Source organism: Perca fluviatilis, chromosome 15 (assembly GCF_010015445.1).
Source record: "Perca fluviatilis chromosome 15, GENO_Pfluv_1.0, whole genome shotgun sequence".
In the NCBI taxonomy this organism is placed as follows: Eukaryota; Metazoa; Chordata; class Actinopteri; order Perciformes; family Percidae; genus Perca; species Perca fluviatilis.
The window spans coordinates 32,606,266-32,627,156 of NC_053126.1; the positions used below are offsets into that span (position 1 = coordinate 32,606,266).

The 20,891-nt window shown below is 39.5% G+C and overlaps 1 protein-coding gene across 1 annotated transcript; it reads left to right on the top strand.

Moving 5' to 3' along the window:
- The first annotated feature begins 573 nt into the window (after nt 1-573).
- LOC120574734 (proteasome activator complex subunit 3-like) lies at nt 574-20,416 on the top strand. The gene is made up of 10 exons (XM_039825142.1): nt 574-790; nt 1,107-1,139; nt 1,322-1,384; nt 2,275-2,379; nt 8,118-8,169; nt 8,831-8,946; nt 11,974-12,042; nt 15,413-15,535; nt 15,944-16,030; nt 17,695-20,416. Exons 1-10 carry the CDS (start codon nt 749-751, stop codon nt 17,773-17,775), a joined length of 771 nt encoding a protein of 256 aa, XP_039681076.1. The 5' UTR covers nt 574-748; the 3' UTR covers nt 17,776-20,416.
- The last annotated feature ends 475 nt before the right edge of the window (nt 20,417-20,891 follow it).

Sequence of the window (20,891 nt, forward strand, 5' to 3'; positions counted from 1 at the left end):
TAAACATTAATTCTCTCACTTTATTAGTCAATAGGATGCAATAAATACAATAAAGGAATAATTCATTTATTCTAATGTGTCTGATGTGGTCTACATATGAAAAAACTATGAAATCCCCCTCTATTGCATTTTCACAAATAGAATCAAGCTTTCACAAATCTGAAACTGTGTTGAGAATCTTTAGCGACTCTAGGATAATTTAGTCCAGATTTGACAAGTAGGTGTAGGGGTTTTGGATCTGGACCTGGTCTGATGTGGTCTACATATGAAGAAAAAAGACTGTGAAATCTCCCTTTATTGCGTTCTCATAAAGACAGTAAAGCTTTCACAAATCTAAAAGTGTGTTTTAGACATAATTAATAATTTACCTGACTAACACGCTTTCAATATGGATCGGATCCACTAGATGTGTCGACGTCACAGGACGTGCCTCGTGGCCCGCCTTATTTTTGCCTTGTTCTGCCTCTGGTTGGCTTACTTGTTATTCTACCCTAACTCTAACCAATCCCCACTCCAAAAAGCATTTACCCTGGGACAGCGGTTCCGCTATACGGTCGTCTCGTGCGGTTTCGTCATGGGTTTCGTGCGTCTCGTTTAAGACGTATTAATTTTGCGCGTCGCTGTCTGATTACGTCATTGTCTTGTGGAAGCGGTAGTGGTGACTCTGTGCATGCGGTGTTATTTGAGCTACAGTAAAAAAGTTTAGCTTTGCTGGACACCTGGGCAGTTTTCACGTTTATTCCACGCCATGTCATCTCTTCTGAAGGTCGATCGCGAGATGAAAACCAAGGTAAGTTTGTGAGCTGCCCGGCTCCTCAGAGACACACCATGATGTCCGAGAACACTGCAACTCTCACTGACGTTAACGTAATGTTACACTTTCCACCAGGTTTCTGTGACTAACAAACGTTAATAATACTGCCCATGCCACTTAAGGCCCTGGTTATCATCACATCAGATGAAGAGCATATGGTCTGGAGTAAAGTTATGAGATTACAATCATATAGGAATGCTAAAACCAATTTGAAAACCTGTTGTCACACTGTTGGGTTATTATTAAAGCATAACGTTAGAGGTATTCTAACTTCCCGTTAATCTGTTGACAGGTGGAAGCATTCAGGGAGCAGATCAGCAGTGAGGTAAGAATCTTACATACTGCTAATCTAAGATTTTCTTTAAAAATGCGATCCTCTCTTTACTCTCTTTCTGTCTTCAATGTCCTCTCTACTCACTGCTTCATGTTAATAACGTTCCTGTTGAGTGTTTCTTTTTCTTCTTTTTTTTTTTATCACAAAACGTTCTCTCCTGGTTGTTACTGTAGGCTGAGCACCTGGTCGCCAGCTTTTTCCCTCGAAAGCTTCTGGAGTTGGATAACTTTCTAAAGGTAAGTGACCTGACTGAAGGCTTGTTTCACAGTGCAAATATCTTTTACGTTATCATACATATTTTAGTCTACTCATGGATGTATTATAAGACATCCTATTAGATGTGGCAACACTTGTGGTTACTAGTGGTAAGAACAAGTGCATCTAGCAAACAATAACATTGAATTACATGCTGTTTCCTGTCAGTCCTTTGGTATGAAGCATATGTGTCAAAACCATTTCATAAGGGGCCCATCCACTTTTCAAATTATTAGTTTAGACAGTCAGAGCTGGTTTATGTGGCTCTGGAAACAGAAATATGGAGTCCCCCTCCACCCCCCCCATGTCTGTGTAAACAAAGCCACCAAGATAACTTGCTAACAACATAATCTTTGAGACGTCGGCTTCAGGTCCTTGTAATTCTTAGTAGTAGTAGAAATGATTGGAAGATTAATGTAGTTTAATGGAGAATGTCCTCTCCGCTTAGTTAATTTAACAGAAATTGCAATTGCATGCAACCTTAAAGAGATCCTTAAGTTTAAATAAACCAAGTGTTTTCTATTAAAGATGGCTCTAAATTTGTCATTGAATCAGTTTCTTTATTGTTTTTTTTGTTTTGAATAACTTCAAATGTGTGATCTGGGGCTGACCACTTCGTCTGGGTGAAATTACAAAATGTACCCTTTTTATTTTAGTATAGACAGATAAAAGTATCAATTCACCAGAATACAGGAAATGACATGCGCTTGGTTAATTATTTTTTCTCTCTGTTATCTCTCTACTGTCTGTGAGAAAGGTATAACAATGCCCCTAAAAATACTTGATGTCATTTTTTTCAGGCCTATGTAATATTGCTTTATTCTTTTGTACAAAAACTATTTTAAACTCTTTCCATGTGGTCTACATCCAGGAGCCTATTCTCAACGTGATTGACCTGAAAGAAATCCATTCAGAGATCAAGTTCAAAGTCCCAGACCCGATTCTTTTCAATAACAGCCATGATGGTGTGGACATGGTAAGCCTGCATTATATTCTATCAGGTGTAGGTTAGTCATCACGGCACAGCTAGTTGCTGAATACTCAGTTGAACAACTAATTCTGCGGAAAAACAAACAATTAAAGATTTAAGAGATTAGATTAAAGATTTACTTTTATTTAGTTGTCAAAGATGCACACCAGGTGCACCCACACACTTGAACGGATCTATACAATAATATAATAGATGGTTAACTGCTGAGAAAACATTTCTGAACTGTAATGGACAATAGGGCTGATGGAACGAATACCGAAAGACGAATATAATTCCATTGGTAGTAAAAAAATCAATACTATTTGAATGCTCAAATTACTATTTTCAGTATGACTTTTCTTACAAATATGTCGGCTAATGTTAGCTAATAGTGTCACTCATGTCACATCTTATGAACAATAACTTAGCGGGAGTGAGAAACACAAGGCAGTGTGAGTGAGGTCTAAACTTACGTTACTTAACTAGTAACGTTAGTACAGCATTACGGAACTAACGTTACGTACAGAGTAAAGCTAGTACAAGGGGGAGTGACAGGCTGCGTCTGGAAATTGGAAGGAGGACGTGAAATAGTTTTAACATGACTTTAAAGTCGACATCCACCGGGCCAAAGTGCTTATGTTATCAATAGTTGGCTTGTTCTTGTGTTCTAACTGCATTGCGTGGTATAGTAACGTTAGCTTAGCTGGGATTGGACATGGAGACAGCTAAAGTTTATGTTAGCTGCCAGTGTTTCCTCTAGGATTTTTTTTAGCAGTGGGGGCAGATCTGTCGGAACCCTGACAGATCTGCCCCCAAATGTATTATGCGTATATGTATTAAACGGAACGGACACTTCGCTGCAACACAAATGAATATATTTATTCACCTCTATTCACACACAATGAGGCATATTTTGATTTTGTTTTGATTGAACTGTATTTTTGAGGAACTGTAGGTCTACAAAATGAATTTTACAAGAAATTCTTAATAGGGAAACCAAAACCCAAAGTAGGCTATAGTATGAAACCATTCATAATGAAACTAATTGCATATTTGCCTCAGTGGCAAAGTTGGCAGCCTTGCTGTGTGCATTTGATTTTTCTTGGCTTTTGGAAAAATAACTCCAAGGCTCGATTATAGGAGAATTCAGAAAGAGGTGGCCCATTAATGCTGAGTAGCATACATAGATGGTACCCCTGTGGCCTGGACGGTCATTTTGACAGTTTTGAAATTCATATGTGTAATAACTTTGCTAAATAAAAAAATACAATCCTGCTGGTACCTGACTTTTCCTAAAATAGTCTGTATTTTCATTTAAAATTGTTTTTAGGCTATACACATTACACAAAAGGCAAAGAAAATACAATCACTTTTACCTATTTTGGCCATTTTCGCGGTTTTGTTTTTTATCTTTTGCGTGGTTGAAGATGCATCTTGGTTGCTTAGTAATAATCATAGTCTCTGTCAGAGAAACGTAACTAGCGGTCTCGAGTAACAAGTAAGGGCATTAAGGTGGTAGACGTGTAACAACAACCACATGCTTATAGTGGCATTGACAATGCATTAGCCTGAGTAGTGTAGTACATATTATTTAACAGGCTGCAATTGAGCATTAAATATTTTAATATTATTCAGATATTTAAAACCATATCAAATGGAATTTGAATGGTATTATAGAGGAAGATTGACAGTGGCTCCTTACTAGCCTATAGAAACTAGCCAATGGAGAGTAAAATAATGACTTTTAGTTATTTATTAATTTGGGCCTTTATCTAAACCCCCAGCCATTTGTACACGCTAGGGATGTTAACGATTAAGTTTACAGACAGTAACAACTTTGATAAAAAAATAAAATACTGTTCAGTTAAAAATTCAAGATTCAAAATCCTTTTATTAATCCCACAATGGGGAAATGCACACTGTTTTTGCATTTTAAAAGACAAATAGGCTATTCAATCTACTTTCTAACACCTAGTTAACCTGCTAGTCAAGGTCAAGGTAAACTTTACACAAGTAAGAAATTCATGTGGTCACCATTACACGCCTACTGCATAACATAAAAAACATAAATACGAAACATTCAAAGAAAAGGAAAAACAAGGACAAGACCGACAAAGCAGTTAAAACATTGAAGAAACATGACAAGCATATATGAATAAATAAAATAGTTGAATACTGATATATACAGTATGCTCATACTTTAGAATATCTAAGAGTTTATAAGTCTATTGTTGTGCAGTCTAATTGCTGTAGGCACAAAAGACTTGCTGTACCTTGTAGTCCTAATTTTCCTTTGCAGGACTCTGCCACTTGGCCTGTTGCTTCTTAAGAAATTCTGATGAAGAGGGTGGGTTGAATCATTTTGAATTTGTTTTTGTCTTTTTTAAACTAAGGTCATTGTACAATTGAGCTACAGATAACCTCATCAACTCCAATGATTTTGCTGGCTGTTTTGACTTGTGCTAACTTTTTCTGCTAAGTTTGTGGATCCCTGCTGGACAGCTACCAGTAAAAGGAGTGGCTGCATGTGTTCACGACAATGCACAGAACATTGTGGCTGTGCAACCGGTAAACGTTTGCAGTTTCCACAGTGTCTAAAAGTATATGTCCGAACGTCCTGGACGGGTGAACTCTGTTGCCTGCTTGTTGGTTAAGGGTTAATGATTGGTTAAAGAGGCTACAAACCGAGCAGTGTTGGTTTGTGTGCACCATGGCTGTCAGAGGAAATGTGGAACTAACAGCCGTCCCAATAGTCAGAGCGCATTGTGTCATACTCTAAAAGCCATGCCCGCCAGAGGGGAAAACAATTGGCAACACAATATGCAACTAAGGGCTGAAACGCTAAAAAAAGGCCTGTAGCTAGCTGGAACAAAATCAGATTTAAGCATGTAAATGATTATTTTAGAAACCTATGTCTACCAGAGAGACACTGTTAATAAGCTAATGTTAGCTATGTGTTAGCAAGCTAAGGCACTTGCAAACATAATACGCATAGCTTTATAAAACTTTAGTTATAGGTTTTTTACCCTGTTGGTAATGCATCCCACCACACATTAGCTTTTAGAGATTTTTCAGTTGCAATACAAGTCAATGGAGAGTTATTCTCGCTTTGCCAGACCCTCCTCCAAAGCGTGCTGGTGGAGAGTCTGGCTACTCCACATAGCATTCGGGGATGGAAGGAAAATGTGCTCTGTTTTATGGGCATTTCTTTAAACCAATCACAATCGTCTTGGGCGGTGCTAAGCACCGGAGAAAAGCTGGGGTGTCACTGCAAAATAGGCTCGGAAGGAACTTGTTTTGGGGGAACGTGTACGTTTTAAAAGTTGTTTTAGTCTTGCATCAGAAAACTCGGATTGGACAGATAGTCTAGCTAGCTGTTTGGATTTACCCTGAAGAGATCTAAGAATAATTAATTAATCATAGTCCTCATAAATCGACCAGAGTTTAAAATGCCAACACCAAGGAAGCCCAAGGCAACGGATATCCGGCTTAAATGAGTGAAATCCAGCGGATTTTCAGATGGCAATGGAGCAATCCCGGAAGTGGAACGTCAAGGATATAGACTAATAGAGAGTGAGAGTTGTTTTCCCCTTCGGCGGGGGTGGGACTTACCACTCTGTCTCTATAGATCAATGTGGTATCCTGTGTCAGAACCTAAATTATTACTTAAAAAGAACATGAACAACAAAACTTAAAGAGTACATGGAACTGTTGGCCGTGGCCCGGTTGTGTCTCCATTGTGTTCTGTTTCATCACCGGAAGGTTACGTTATTGGCCACCACAAGGTGTCATCTGGTTGCATTTTTTCAAAAGTGGATTCTGTTTTCAACTTTCTACTGAAATATGTATTTTTTTTTTTTGCTTTAATACCTGTGTACGTAAAGTGCTCATATTATGCTTTTTGGCTATTTCCCTTTTCCTTTATTGTGTTACATATCTTTTTTTTGTGTGAATGTAATAGGCTTCCAAAGTGAAAAAGCCCAAAGTCCACCCCAAAGGGACTTACCATCTCCAACAAAAACACTGGTCACAAACTGCTCCCAACAGCTCTATTTGTAGTCCAGCCTTTACTTCAGAGACGAATGTGCGTCACTTTGTAACACACGTTATAATGCTCGCCTAGCTGCTAGCGTGGCACACCCTCATACTCTGCTTCTGACTGGCTAGTAGTCCTTACCTAGGTACTGCACATGTGCAACTCCCAACAAAGATGGAACAGAAGTCCAATGCCTCACTCTGTAGCTAAAACGGAGAGCTCAACACACAGGGTGAAAAGAGGAGCTGCAGCAATGTGCAGTACAACAAAAATATGGTGTATTTTGAAAATGAAACCATGTAAACCTATTCTGATATAACCTCTAAATACAATTATGAACCTGAAAATGAGCATAATATGAGCATTTTAAAGGCGGAGTTGGTAAGGTTGAAAAGCTAGCAAGATGTGAAAGTAGCATCTCCGTCAAATGTTTTTGGCATAATGTTACACAAATTAGCGTTTTGTTAGATAGGAATATGTAAACGTACGTTAGCTAATGTAGCTTACTAGCCTAGATTGACCGTAAAGCTAATGTTAGCATTGGGCTAATATGACTTACCTAACATAAATAGGTACGTTAGGCAGACATTTCCTGGGAAAAAAAATACCCCCCCAAAACAAAAACATACCTGCCCAACAGAAAGACAGCAGCCATGGCTTCATTTTTCATGCCTTTCAACTCCCTCCTCAGCTTCGTCGCTAGCTCCTTTCAGCTCCATGCCTTGATCTAAGCCGCTTAAATGCATTTACCGTAAGTATCACTATACGGATGCACTATAATTTTAGCTTTGGCTGATTTTACCACAGAGATCAAAGGGACAGCTGGCTTGACCGCAGTCAGCTGTCGCCATCGCTGAATAGCTATGCCATGTCCTTGAGTTGTATCTGCAGCCTTTATAGTCACTGCTTTTTCAGCTTTTGTTTTTCTTTTCTTTAACTTTTTAGTATTGCGGGTGGTTGAAAGTTGCAACTTTTGCTAAGTTTTCACCTCCATTCTCCAGTAGACTTGCAGTAACTCCGGTGGGAATGACGCGCTTTGAGCTCAGGTCATTCACAGGAGGTGTAGAGTAAGCACAGCGAGGCAAGGACGCATTTCATTAGTTCTTTCCACGTGGACCACGAGCAGTTATTTGTAGGCATTTTTACAGGATTACAGCAGCTACAGATGACAGATCTCTTTTGCTCCTTTTTCAGAGCCCGTAACTTATTTATTGTTTCTGTCGGGGTGTCAAGACCATTTCAAACAATATATTAAAATTTTTACCAACCCTGCCTTTAATAAATAAGTGTAGGCTATACGTTTTGTGTCATTCTTTGGCTGGTATGATCATGAAAATAATTGCATTCTATTTGGTATTAAATCCTAAATTTATTTTGGTGAATACTGCAGGAAAGCTTGTAATTAGCACTAAGGTTAAATTGCAGCAGATGGGAATGGCATTAGTTTTGCAGGTATTTGGTCAAACACCAAAGTGTTGGACAGATTAAAAGTTTGACCTGATGATGCTGCTGATGAGTCAGCAAAGTAGGATTCATCCTATGGAGATCATGAATGTCTGCGCAAACTTTCATTACAGTCCATTGTAGTTGAGATATTTCAGTCTAGACAATTGGGGGATTGAGTGTCAGACAGACCAACATTGCCATCCATTGAGCCACACTTCTAGCATGCCTAATCATTAAATGACATCTTCTGTTTGTGCTGCAGAATACCAAAAAGAGGAAACTAGAAGATGGAGTCACTGTTGAGAGCTGGCAAGGTAAAAACAACATTCCTGTTTTTTCATCTCATGGTAGTTTTCCATAGGTTTTTGTTTGTGCACGTATTTTGGGGGTCCTTCAAACAATTTTACAAATTCACATCATTTTAGATTATTATCATTACTACTATATCTGTGTCTAAAACATTGGAAAACCTAGTTAAGATAATAAATAACACTCAAAAAGCTTAAAGACAAGAAGTTAACTGGGGACCAACTACAACTAATAGATCTGAGGCAAGTAATTTAGTTAGTTTTATGCTCACATTGATTTTACATTTATTCGGCTTAGCCCAAAACTGCTTGTGTGCTTCACCAGAGCCTTATAATGGTAGGGAAAACACTGCTATATATCATCATATTGCCCAACGTTAGACCAATGAATAGTGTATTTGTCCACTAAGGTTTAAAAATATCTGAAGGAGATAACATCAATCATAAAACATACTTGAAATGATTAATGCCTGTTGAGCACAGTAAGCGAAATGCAAAAAGTGAGCTGGCTTTGCAGGGCCTGGACCAACCCCAGATCTACTCTGCATGTTGGTGGTCTTGTATTGATCAAAATCATGCAGCGGAGTGTCGGACCACGAACCAGCAGCAACCTTACTCTTTGATGAGAAGCAGAGTTTGTAACTGTGGATTCTGTGTTTGCTTCCAGGGGGAACCAAAACCCTGGTGATGCCAGAGGGGATGCTGAAATGTAACACCAAGCTGGTAGACCTGATTGAGCGAGTCAAACCAGAGATCAGGACTCTGATTGAGAAGTGTAACACAGTAAGTGTCTACACACACACACACACACACACACACACACACACACACACACACACACACACACACACACACACACACACACACACACACACACACACAGAGATGGATAACGCATCGATTGGACAGTTTTTATACCATTTTTAGACTATACTTTTATGCAATATAATATCTGACCTTTGTTTGCAACAAACACTACATTGTCAAATTTAAAACATTTATTAACAACATAATGAAACAATAACTTATATCTTCAATCAATTGGAAACTTAAGCAAAATAACCTGCCATCTAGTTTCTCTTTTGTAACTGCAGTCTTCTTCACAGAAGATGACATTCAAGTTCACAACAAAACAAACAAAAACAATTTAACAGCCATGTCCATAGTCTTCTCTGAACAATTAAATGTCTTAACAAACTATTTCTGAACAGTTGAACATATACTACTCCCTGTGTCCTTCTTCATTACGCCGGCAATTGCAAACTAAAATGGGGCTAACACTCGCCTGTGGAAGAGGCAGATTCCATCCAATGAGTGGCTCCGTAGCTTGCCAGCCCTCGTCGACGAGTTAAAGGTCCCGTTTTTTTTAGCCTCGTTCTAAGCGGATTACTCGTCTTCCTTTCTTCCTTTGTGATTCTACTGGAGCGACGGAGGTAACTCCGCTAAGGAGGCAATCAAAGATTATCAACTAAAAGCAAGGGTCTTCAACTATGTTGGTTTTTGGTGTCCCGTGGGGAGCCTGACTGTTCTTTTTTGTTTGTGGGTCTCCTGCATCTGCAGTTGCCATGCTATCTTATGCCTGGCTGTAGCTAAGTCAGAGGAGGTTGAGACTTCAACACGTGTTTGTTTTTTTCTGCTTGGCAAGCCATCGACGATTCCATTTCTTAATCCAAAGTTTGAGATTGTGACTTAATTTCGGTCGATTTCAAATCAAAATCATGACACCCTTAATCGTCAGCACCTCATGGACCCATAAGGAGAGCGGGGCACTCAACCTGATATGTTGATCTTCTCTGGTATCACAAAGGGCTCACCAAGAAATAACGTAACATAATGATTATGATCATCAAAACTGCAGCTGGACTTCATCTGTTTTAGAAAATGGTTGACAGGTAGAAACATGGTGTACTGTGACCAGTCAAGCCATGCTGGCAAAGTGCAAGTGTTTTTCAAATGCACAGTAAGGTGAAAGCAGTTGTTTAGCATGATGATGTGTTTGGAGATGTCTGTACGAATCCTCCATACAATAATTAAAACCGATCTGCTCACTAGGGCTGACAATACCAGGTCGGTTTGTCGATATGCTCTAATATGACCAAATTATCATTGTTTGGACAACAGCTGGTGTTACTTTCATAAAGCCCCCTGTCTTATGGTGACCTCTAGCTCACCCAGTAGAGTGGGGCTCAGTCCTTGGCAGCAGCCCAGGTTTAATTCCTACGGCCCTTTTCTGCATGTCATCCCCCCTCTCTCTCCCCTTTCCTGTTTTCAAGATATCCTATCCATTAAAGGTCATAAAAGCCCAAAAAGGAGAGTACTTGGTCTAGATGAAGGGAAGGCTGAAGCATGTAGGTAGAGAGGGCAGGAATGTACGGCTGCATTATTTATTTCTCCTCCACTGTTGTTGGTGTTGCAGCACTCTGACATGTAGGATGTGAGGCTGGTCTTTGTTGTATTTGTCCCACCCAAAAAAGTGATCGTTATGAGCACAGCTTTTTACCCAAAGTTGAAAATTCTTCATCCCTCTGCGACCAGAAACAAACACTGCTGGTGTCTGTAGCTTCATGTGTATATGCAGAGCCACCATTGCAAAGCATTAAAAACTTAAAGTGGCCTCAGGAATGAACATTGATGGACACACAGTCTTGCATTGCCAGACCTTCCTCCACAGTGCTGCAGAGGAGGGTCTGGCTAGTCCACACAGCATTCCGGGATAGGAGAAAAACGTGATCTGGTTTATTGGCATGTCTTTAAACCAATCACAATCGTAATGAGCCCCGGTGCCGCTGCAAAATAGCTTCGGAAAGGAACTTGTTTTGTGGATCGTGTACATTCAAAAGTTGTTTTAATCGTGCAACAGAAAACTCAGAATTGACAGATAGTCCAGCTAGTTGTCTCGATTTACCCTGCAGAGATCTGAGGAGTAGTTAACCATAGTCCTTATAAATTGACCTGGGTTTAAAAGTCCAACACAAAGAAGCGGAAGGTAAGCGTCCGAAAAAGAAGACTTCTGGCGGAATCCTGGCAGCACCGGAGCAATCCTGGAAGTGGAACGTCATGGATATAGACTAATGTACACAACACGGTAGAGTACACAACAGTTGCTATAGAAATAACGTGCCGATGTTTTTCGACCAATCGATTGGTTGAAGAGTAGGTAGAATTTTAGTCGATCAAGATTTTCTTTGGTTGAATCCAGCCCTACCGCTGACTAACAGCGCAGAATATGTCAATATTTGGTTGTGTAGACGTGTTTTTATTTAATAATAGCTCTGCTAACTCGGCAATACACAGACTGAATTTCCTGTAACTTGATAAAAGCCTTGTGCTGGTTCACCAGGGGGTAGCAGGAAATGGGGAGTTTGCACATTATCAGTAATCTAACACCTCTCCAAAACCTCCCAACCTCCTTATGTTACTGTTTACTGGTTGCTTTCAGCTGATGTGTGCATGTGATATGTGGTTTTTATTACTTACTTTTAAAGCACAACTTGAACTTGCACCAAAGTAAAATGGTAGATCTCTTAACATCCTATGTGCCTGATCATGGTCTAAGATCATCCATTTCTTGCTGTTCCCAGGGCCAGTTTTGTGGCCACAGGGGACCCAGCTGTTGCTGTCAGGGCTCCTTAACTCTGGAATGCACTTCCTGCAGAGATTAGATTTTCAACATCTGTATCCACTTTTAGGATGGTATTTTATGTCCTAATGTTATGTGTCTGTATATGTACATGTGCTTTTAAAATGTTCCAGTGTGTAGCCATTTGTCATTTGCACTGAGAAGACATGATCTTGTATCTACTCTATCAGGTTAAGATGTGGGTCCAGCTGCTCATCCCTAGAATAGAAGATGGAAACAACTTTGGAGTCTCCATACAGGTCAGTCCTCACGTACTGCCTCATCTGGAAGCATGGTTTTACATATTTAAGGCTAAAATTGTTCATTACAATCTTTTGTAGTTAAATACAAAATTAGTTTCCAACTAATTACTAATAATTGAATTAAAACAAATAATTGAATGCCAATTTTTAAGGAATTAACACTTGCGCTGTGTAAGGTCTGGCCCCCCCAACACATACATTCCAGGATAGGAATGGGTTGTTTGTATTTCTTCACAATCACAATTGTCTTGAGAGGCGCTAAGCTCTGGTCGCAGAGACCGTGGCTCTGCAAAATGGTCTCAGGAAGGAACTTGTTTCGGTGGAACATTTGCAACTGGCAAAAGAAAACGAGAATACTATATTAAATGAAGTTACTGTTGACACAATACAGTAACGGGAGCTATTTAAATTAGCTCGATACATGGTTAAATGTTATTTGCTCTTACCAAGTGTATTGCTTTGTGTATTTTGTCCAGAGCAAATCCTGCCAAACGGTCCCAACACGTCCCAGTTAGAGAGTAAATGTCGTAAATATATTCTTTGTAAATCTAAACAATCATTCACTGAAAGAACCAAAACTCCCTGGCACGACATTTTGGAGAATCGGGCCAAAACTACCAACTTAAGATCTTGGCCAGAATTTTCCTGGAAGAATATAATACGTTTTTTTTGTGACCCCTAAAGTGAAAGTCGTGCAGCAGGGCTATGTGGTAAGTCAATGGCAGACCACTTTCATATGTTTTGGGACTGCTCTTTCATTCTGGAAAGATATTGCAGAGGTCATGAGTACTGCATTTGGACTAAAAGTGGATTTCTTTTGTCACATTATACCTGGGCAAATTCCCAGGTAATCTCATGTCCCATGATAAGTACCTTTTACAAGTCCTTCTTGTTGTGCAGTAGTTTAGTTGTATTCACAGTTTATTAACATCCATTATCCAACGCTGTCAAAACTGCTCCGAATTCCAAACAGCAAGTTCCTTGGGTACCCAGGAAGCCAAGTGTGAAGTAGATCAGATGAACAGTTCTCGAAGATATTCGTATGACAATGGACACACACACACACACAGATTGTCCTGGATTTATAGTCATTTTAAGTAGTCTGAAAGAATTGACTGAAACGATTGAAGTTTAACAGATTATTTCAGACTAGTTCAAGTCATCACATCCCTACAGGACTTGATTCTCATTGACTTTCCTCACTAGTCTTTACTGTTGTTCTATAGTTAAATATTTTGGTGAATGGAGGTTGTTCCTGCAGTCCCTATGTTTGAAACTGGGGGGCAGCATTGGCCTCGTCTGTGGAACACCCTGCCTATAGAGATCAGAACGGCCCCCAACCTTGCTATCTTCAAGTCGTTGGTAAAAACCTTTTTATTCTCATTAGCATATTGATCTCCTTTTTAGGTTGTTCTTCTTTTTTATACTTGAGACTGTGTTTTAAGGTTGCTCTTAGCTTTGCTGTTTTTATTTTGTGTTTTATGCGTTGTCTTGTTGGTTTTATTTTCTTATATGCTTGCTCTGTAAAGCACTTTGGTCGGTCTAGTGGCTGTTTTAAATGTGCTATATAAATAAATGAAATTGAACTTGACATGGTCTACAGCCTGGTATCCGATAACAGGCGAATGAGTAGAACTTAATTTGTCCCCAGAAGAGTTGTGCAGCAGTTAGTAATAACCGAAATAACACAACATTTCGTTTTGTTGCTTTATTTACAAAAAAAATGAAAAAGATACAATAAATAATTTGCAAGGGAATTTGAAGAGTGAATTGCATAAAGTGCTCATATTATGCTTTGGTTGAGTGTACAGGCTGATAGGGTTTAGGTTTAGATTACCAATAAACATAAACTTTTTTAGAGAGTAGGCCCTGACCTGTGGTTTTATGTATGGTTACTAAACAAAGAGCAACTGCGACATATTATGGGTCAATCATCTGATTACATGAATTGGATTGTGGGGTTTGGGTAAAAATTCACTGCCAAGAATTTGCAACTTTCTAAATTTAAATTCGGGCCCATCCCGGCTCGAGGCTGGACATAAGAGGGGAAGACCACACATGAGTTGTAACAAAAAAATATGTTTTTTAACAGCGGTAAGGGGAAACAATCGATACAGCATAGTATCGTAATATTTTCAATACAAGGAAGCCAAGTATTGATTCTTTGTTATAAAAATTCAGGGCTGGATGGTAACTTTTATCCCAAAAGTCCACTGTGCTCTTAAATTGAAAAATTTAGGAGTGCATATAGAATTTTACGGGCACAATTAAAAAAAATTATCAAATAATGTGTTTTTATTTAATAATAGGGATACGAAGAGACATTTACAAGCAAAGTGATATAATTTATTTGAATACAAAAAGTATACTAGGTATGTAATATTTCTGCTTCAAGCTGTATTTATTATTTATTATTATTATTATTATTATTATTATTTATACTTTAATCTGCTTTTAATCACTGTATGGTTCAAGGTTTATTTACTGCCAATGTCCAACACAGGGTTGCACAGTTCAGACCAAAGATTTGCAAGTAGACAAAACAGTTTTAGTAACATTGCAGGAAAAGTTGCCGCGGTCTAAACTGGCCCGTGTCAGTGTTTTCTCTGGTTCATCACTGTATGCAACTGTAGCAGGTATCTCACTATCACAGTCCTCATTCGTATTTTAAAAGTCCCATGGCATGGCAGTTGGTCAAGGCTGCAACCCCACCCTCCATCTTGCCATGCCCCTCTCCTCATCAATAGCATTTAAAGCTACAGACACAGAAATGGCACGTCCTAAGGAAAGCTCATTGTGGGACTGGCTCATAGTGGCTGTAATTCTGCACCAATGTTAGAGGAACAAAATTTACCTATTTAGATAAAACAGAAAGTTTTCCTTTTGGGGATATAATTTGAAGTTAAAAAAATTTATGAAATGCATTATACAATATGTATATCACAGTATGTTTAAAATCCACAACAATATCGTATTGTGAAATCATGATAATATCTTATCGTGGGGCCTCTGCTGATTCCCACCCATATTATTTATATACATTTTATAACTTAAAGGAAAATTTGTGTTACGATAAACTAAATGTAACAAAACCAAACCGGGTGAAAGCCAGGGGAGAAAGGGAAGAGAGACTGGCTGTCCCCAGCTTATAGAGTCTTGCAGCCAGACCAGGTGAGCTGGATCTCACTCAGCTCCTGAAGGAAGAGGCCTGTTCAGAGAGCGTCGTCACATTAGGACTCGGATCGATTCCTGCACAGGTTAAAATGTTGCTAGTTAAACCACTAAAGAAGTATGTGACCATGTGTAACAATAGTTGAATTTTCTGTTTCCTGTTGTCTATTTCCACCATGTCTGTCTCTGTCTGTAGGAAGAGACTGTGGCAGAGCTGAGGACGGTGGAGTCAGAGGCCGCATCTTACCTGGACCAGATCTCCAGATACTACATGACAAGAGCCAAGCTTGTCTCCAAAATTGTCAAGTACCCTCACGTGGTGAGTTGTGTGTAGAGCTGCAAAGATTAATCGATTAGTTGTCAACTATTAAATTAATCAGCAACTATTTTGATAATCAATCGGTGTGAGTCATTTATGAAAAAAAAGAAATTCCAGCTTCGGAAATTTTATATTTTCTAGTTTCTTTAATTCTCTCCGACAGTAAACTGAATATCTTTGAGTTGTGGACAAAACAAGACATTTGAGCATGTAATGTTAGGCTTTGGGAAACACTGATCAATGTTTTTCACCATTTTTTGACATTTTATAGACCAAACAACTAAGGGATTATTTGAGGAAATAGTCAAAAGATTAATCAACAATAAGTTGCAGCCTTAGTTGTGTGTGTCTCTGAGAAAACAAGTTTGCTTGTATTAATGATGAACTGTCTTTGTCTCTGCTCTACAGGAGGACTACAGGAGGACCATATCAGAGATTGATGAGAAGGAGTACATCAGTTTGAAAATCATTGTTTCAGAGCTGAGGAATCAATACGTGAGTGCTGATTTGTCTTTTTAACCCTCTTCCACACTGCAAGCTGCAGTAAAACAGGGTCAAGAGTTACTTTATGCAGGGACAGAGGCCTGCATAAAGGGAGTTCCCCAAACTCCTCTGTACAATACTCTAATTAAAAAGGGGTGTAACAGAATGTTTTTGTCCAAAAATGCCTAGTGGACAACAGATATCAGAGGAGGTGTGGACAGCAAGCAGAGGCTGCATGTGCAACCAAAAATAGCAGAAAATATATATATACATCTGCTCATCTTAGTCCCCTGTTCCTTCAAGTATAGATACAATAAAACAGGGCTTCTCAAAGTTCAAACCAGGCTCTAAATCCAGACCCGAATGGGAAGTCACTCTGGACCCAGCCCATACCTCGTGCTATGAAGTGTAACATTTTCTATTTTTAAATTTTTTTCTGTTGATCAATAAATTGTTAGTGAAGTTTAATATGCATTAGTGGTGATCCGTGATCTCCAGTTGACCAGGAAAACCTAGTACTCAACTTGAATTTATCTTGCTTAAACTTCCATTACATGTAATTTTGATACCACTAATAGTTCTGGACATCAGAACATACCTTTTTAGTAATACGTTTGAGAACCTCTTACCCCTGAAATGACCAGGCCTCTCACTCATTTAGAACCGGTTCAAATTCAAAATCAGGTTTTGGGAAGTACCTTTTAAGATGGCCGAAACGCTGAAACTAGGACTCAAGTTGTATTTACTGGAACTGTCCTTTTGATGCTTGAAACCCAGTTCAAACCAAAGATTCATGACTAGACGAGTACCAATTTGCAACTACTTGCACTTACTACTACGGTCTCCATCGTCTGAAAACCTCCAGTTTACACCAAGGCGTGTATCATCTCCAAAACAAAACAAATTCTGGCTTTTCAGGCTTTTTTAGCTGGATATAATTTGTAGCGTCTTTAAAATATAAAGGAGAATAGTGATAGTTACTTGCTACAGTTCAATTTCTAGTAGAGATAAAAAAAGAAAAAAACATAAGTTTTGAGGCTTGTATCTAGGTCGATTAGTCTCAGTGGTGGAACGGTCACCTGCCAATCAGAAGGTTGGTGGTTCGATCCCTGGCCCTGCAGTCCCATGTCGAAGTGTCCTTGGGCAAGACACTGAACCCTGTGTTGCTGCATCGGAGTGTAAATGTGTGTGAATGTTTATCTGATGAGCAGGTGGCACCTTGTATGGAAGCCTCGGCTACAGTGTATGAATGTGTGTGAATGGTTCCTGTACTAGGTAAAAGCGCTTTGAGTAGTCGTTAAGACTAGAAAAGCGCTATATAAAAACAGTCCATTTACATTTGTTTTGGTCTTAGTCGACAAAGATTTTATTTAGTAGAGGACAGCCATACTTGTGTCATACGGACACGGCAGTGCCTCAAATTGAGGTGATCCTCTTTCTCTCTCTCTCTCTGGCCAAAACTCTGCCATTTTATCCACTTGACAGTCTGTAACTGACTTGACCAGCTGACTTTTCTGCAAATTACTTGACAGCTGAGTTTCAGGCCACCATCAGCTGGTTTGATTCGAGCTGACAACGCTCTTAAACGGTTTTATCTCAGCGTGAATCTTTGGTCTGAACTGGTCTTTAGTCAGATATGACCAGCTCAATATTAACCTTAATATTTCTGCTTTTAGGTGATTCTTCATGATATGATCCTGAAAAACATTGAGAAGATCAAGAAACCAAGAAACTGCAACTCTGAAGCTCTTTACTGACCTCCCCTCAACACACACACACACACACACACACACAAAACATGAGCTCAGTCAGGCAGTACTGACCAACCAATAATTATAGCTTTTGTTTTGGGAGTACCTGACGATTTTTGCTTTGACAACCTCAGGACAATTATGCCGTATCAAATAAGATGCTGCCTTTGGACTGATAGTGTGCGGATATTCAGTCTTAAAAAGTGCTGCTCTCTATTCTATATTTAAAACCCCAGCTGTTTGGGTCCATAGTGAGCTAGAGGAAGCTTTAAAAATGCATTTAAAAAGATATTGACCCAACATCACACACATACATTACAGCTGTTGTGGGATCCTCCTCCATCTTTGATTTAGGCCCTATTCTGCAGTCACCGCCATGCTTTCTAGCACGTAAACCTTCAGTTTTGGCCATCCAGTACTGATTGGAATGTGACCTTGGATTCTTTTTTCCTCCTGAGTATCTCGACTGCACGCTGTTAATACAAAGACCGCCCACATGGTCTGCCTCCCTCCTGTTCCGCTGGGACTAAAGCTCGGAGGTTACGGCTGGTTTCTCTTCCTGTCTGGGATATCTGGAGTTCTGCTCTTGTGGATGCGGTGTCTCTCCCAGGAATGTTATCATCTGTTTTTTATTGTTTGTTTGTTTTTTTGCTTCATGTTGCCTGACCCACCTAGAGAAGGTTTTCCTTTAGTTTTTGCCCTGTCTCTGGAACATTCTGGGCACACCACTGTCCTGAGAAAAATATGGAATTTAAAACTCAAACTCCACACAGTCCTCCCCCCGGTTGGCCTCAAACTGTCAAGGGACCCTCGTTTAATACAATGCAGACCCCTTTCCTCAGTGCTTCAGAAAACAGCTGCAGTTCTTCAGCTTTAGTGTTGCAATTATCCTGACATCCAGAGATTTGACTGCACATAACTCCGTTTCTCATGGAGGATTCTCACTCTTCACATGAAGAATATTCTTTATTTCTCCCTCTGCCTACAAACTGCTTTTTTCTGTCTTAAGTTGTTCTTGTTGTATCTTTGTGTCATAGTGACACTAGAAGATAAAAAAAAATCAGTTTGCCTGCCTTCCTGTTACAGGGAGGCATAGTGCAGAACATGTGGTGCTGTTAACACATCTGTTAACTCTGTAGCACGCTGCTGTCTGTCAGTAAGGACCGGTCAGAAAGGGTTGGATTCAAAAGTCAAAAAAGAAAACTACCTGGATGTGTGTTCTTCTACACAACATAATGCACATTCAGTAATGTGACTCCATGTATCTGTCTCTTGCGATCAAGCAGGCTTAAACTGGATCTCGAAACGATTTGTCAAATGCAATTAGTGTCCGTGGTTTCATACAGCTGTTATTATTGTTTTTAACAGCCCTGCACAGACATGGTGCACCCACACAGGTGTTTGCACTTAAATGCAATCTGAAATCTTCAATTTTCAGATTTCTTGTGCTGTTATAATGTTGTTTTGTATTTTGTTCACCTCACGATATGAAATTGAAGCCTGGTGCTGTAAAACAAAACTTTTGCAACTTGACAGCACTATGGAAGTGCATCCAAAATGTGTTTTTTATTTTAGGTTTTTAAGCTAACAAAGTAATAAAGGAACATACCTCTCTGTATGCATGCATGCAGGTAAGGACTGTTACTTCGTACAAAAATCTAGTTTGAACAAATTCAAACTAACTCATAATACCTTTTGAATAAATTGGAATCCAACCCATGTAGCCTTTTTTTAAATAAACCATGGCTGCAGTCACACCAGATCTCACTCTCCGTTTGTTTCTATGAGGAGGGCGAGGTAAAAAGGTCACTGTTACAATTTGTTGTGCATATTCAAAAACCTGATGATATTCAAGTCTTTCACAATGTTTCAAAGTAGGTGTGTTTCTTCTTCCAATCTGTCCGTTCACACCGGGGATGATTCGGCAGTGTCATCCCGCTCACTGCAGCGATAGTTTCGGCGTCTCCTCTATTTCTTGTGCGAGACGCGAGCGTATGTGTCAAGCCAGGCAGGTAATCACATACAGGAAGATCACAATGTAGCCGCATTCTTTACAAAAATAAAACGCATAGGTTAGGCTAGGTTCATGGTAGTTTTGGCTGTCTTGACTTCTCACAGCGAGACACGCAATCAGGCACACGGAGAGAGAGACCGACGGATGGACGGACAGAGAGAGTCACACACACTCACATATAGGCTACAATTACCACAGTTTTCCCCACTCATCCTGTCTTTCTATCAGAGAGAGAGGATTGCTTTGTGACCGGCGCGTGTCATCCGGTGTGAATGGCAAGGCGCACAATCACACGCACGCCAGTGTGTTCCAGCTGTTAGTGTGCATGTAAATGTACTCACTGTCTAGGGAAAAACAAAGAAAACTAGAACTTTCTATATACGTATAAATCCACTTGATTTGTGTAAAGCAGGCTGCTAAAGCCTATATTCTATTTCGTGTTGGATTTTGTCCCCTTCATTACATTGGAATCACATCAGGATTTCAAGGAAGGGCTCTTAAAGCCGGTATGGACAGGAGGAACAATTAATGGGCATGTGATTACTGTATTAAAAATGTGAACATATATCCTTTCATTTTCTGTTGCGTTCAAACTCTATTTTGAATTTCAAATAAAAAATGACAGCCATAATAGAGGTTTGTGACTGTGTGTTAATGCATGTGTGCATGGCTATGAACAATGGCATGAAGTAGGCTACTATTCAGTGATGGTTTTATGTCAAGTCAAGTCAGCTTTGTTGTCAGATGTGCTATACATGCATGACATACGGCACAAATGAAATTTCAGTCCTCTTGGACCCCCGGTGCAAAATGCAATAATGAAAAGACATAGAATAAACAATCAACAATTTAACATGACATAAACAATCAACTATCAACAAGACGTACAATAAACAATCAACAATCAGACTCACAATCAAGGCACTTGAGTATTTAAAAATAAATAGGATAAGTAAAAAGTATTTAAAATATTTAAACAGGTGAGGTAGAGCGGTGTAGTGCAATAATAAACAAGCAGGGGGAAGTGAAATGTGCTGTCTCTGAGTTCAGAGTGTATGAGTGGTGTTGGAGGGGGGGGGGGTGCAGTCCTAGTCTGTGGCAGGGGTCA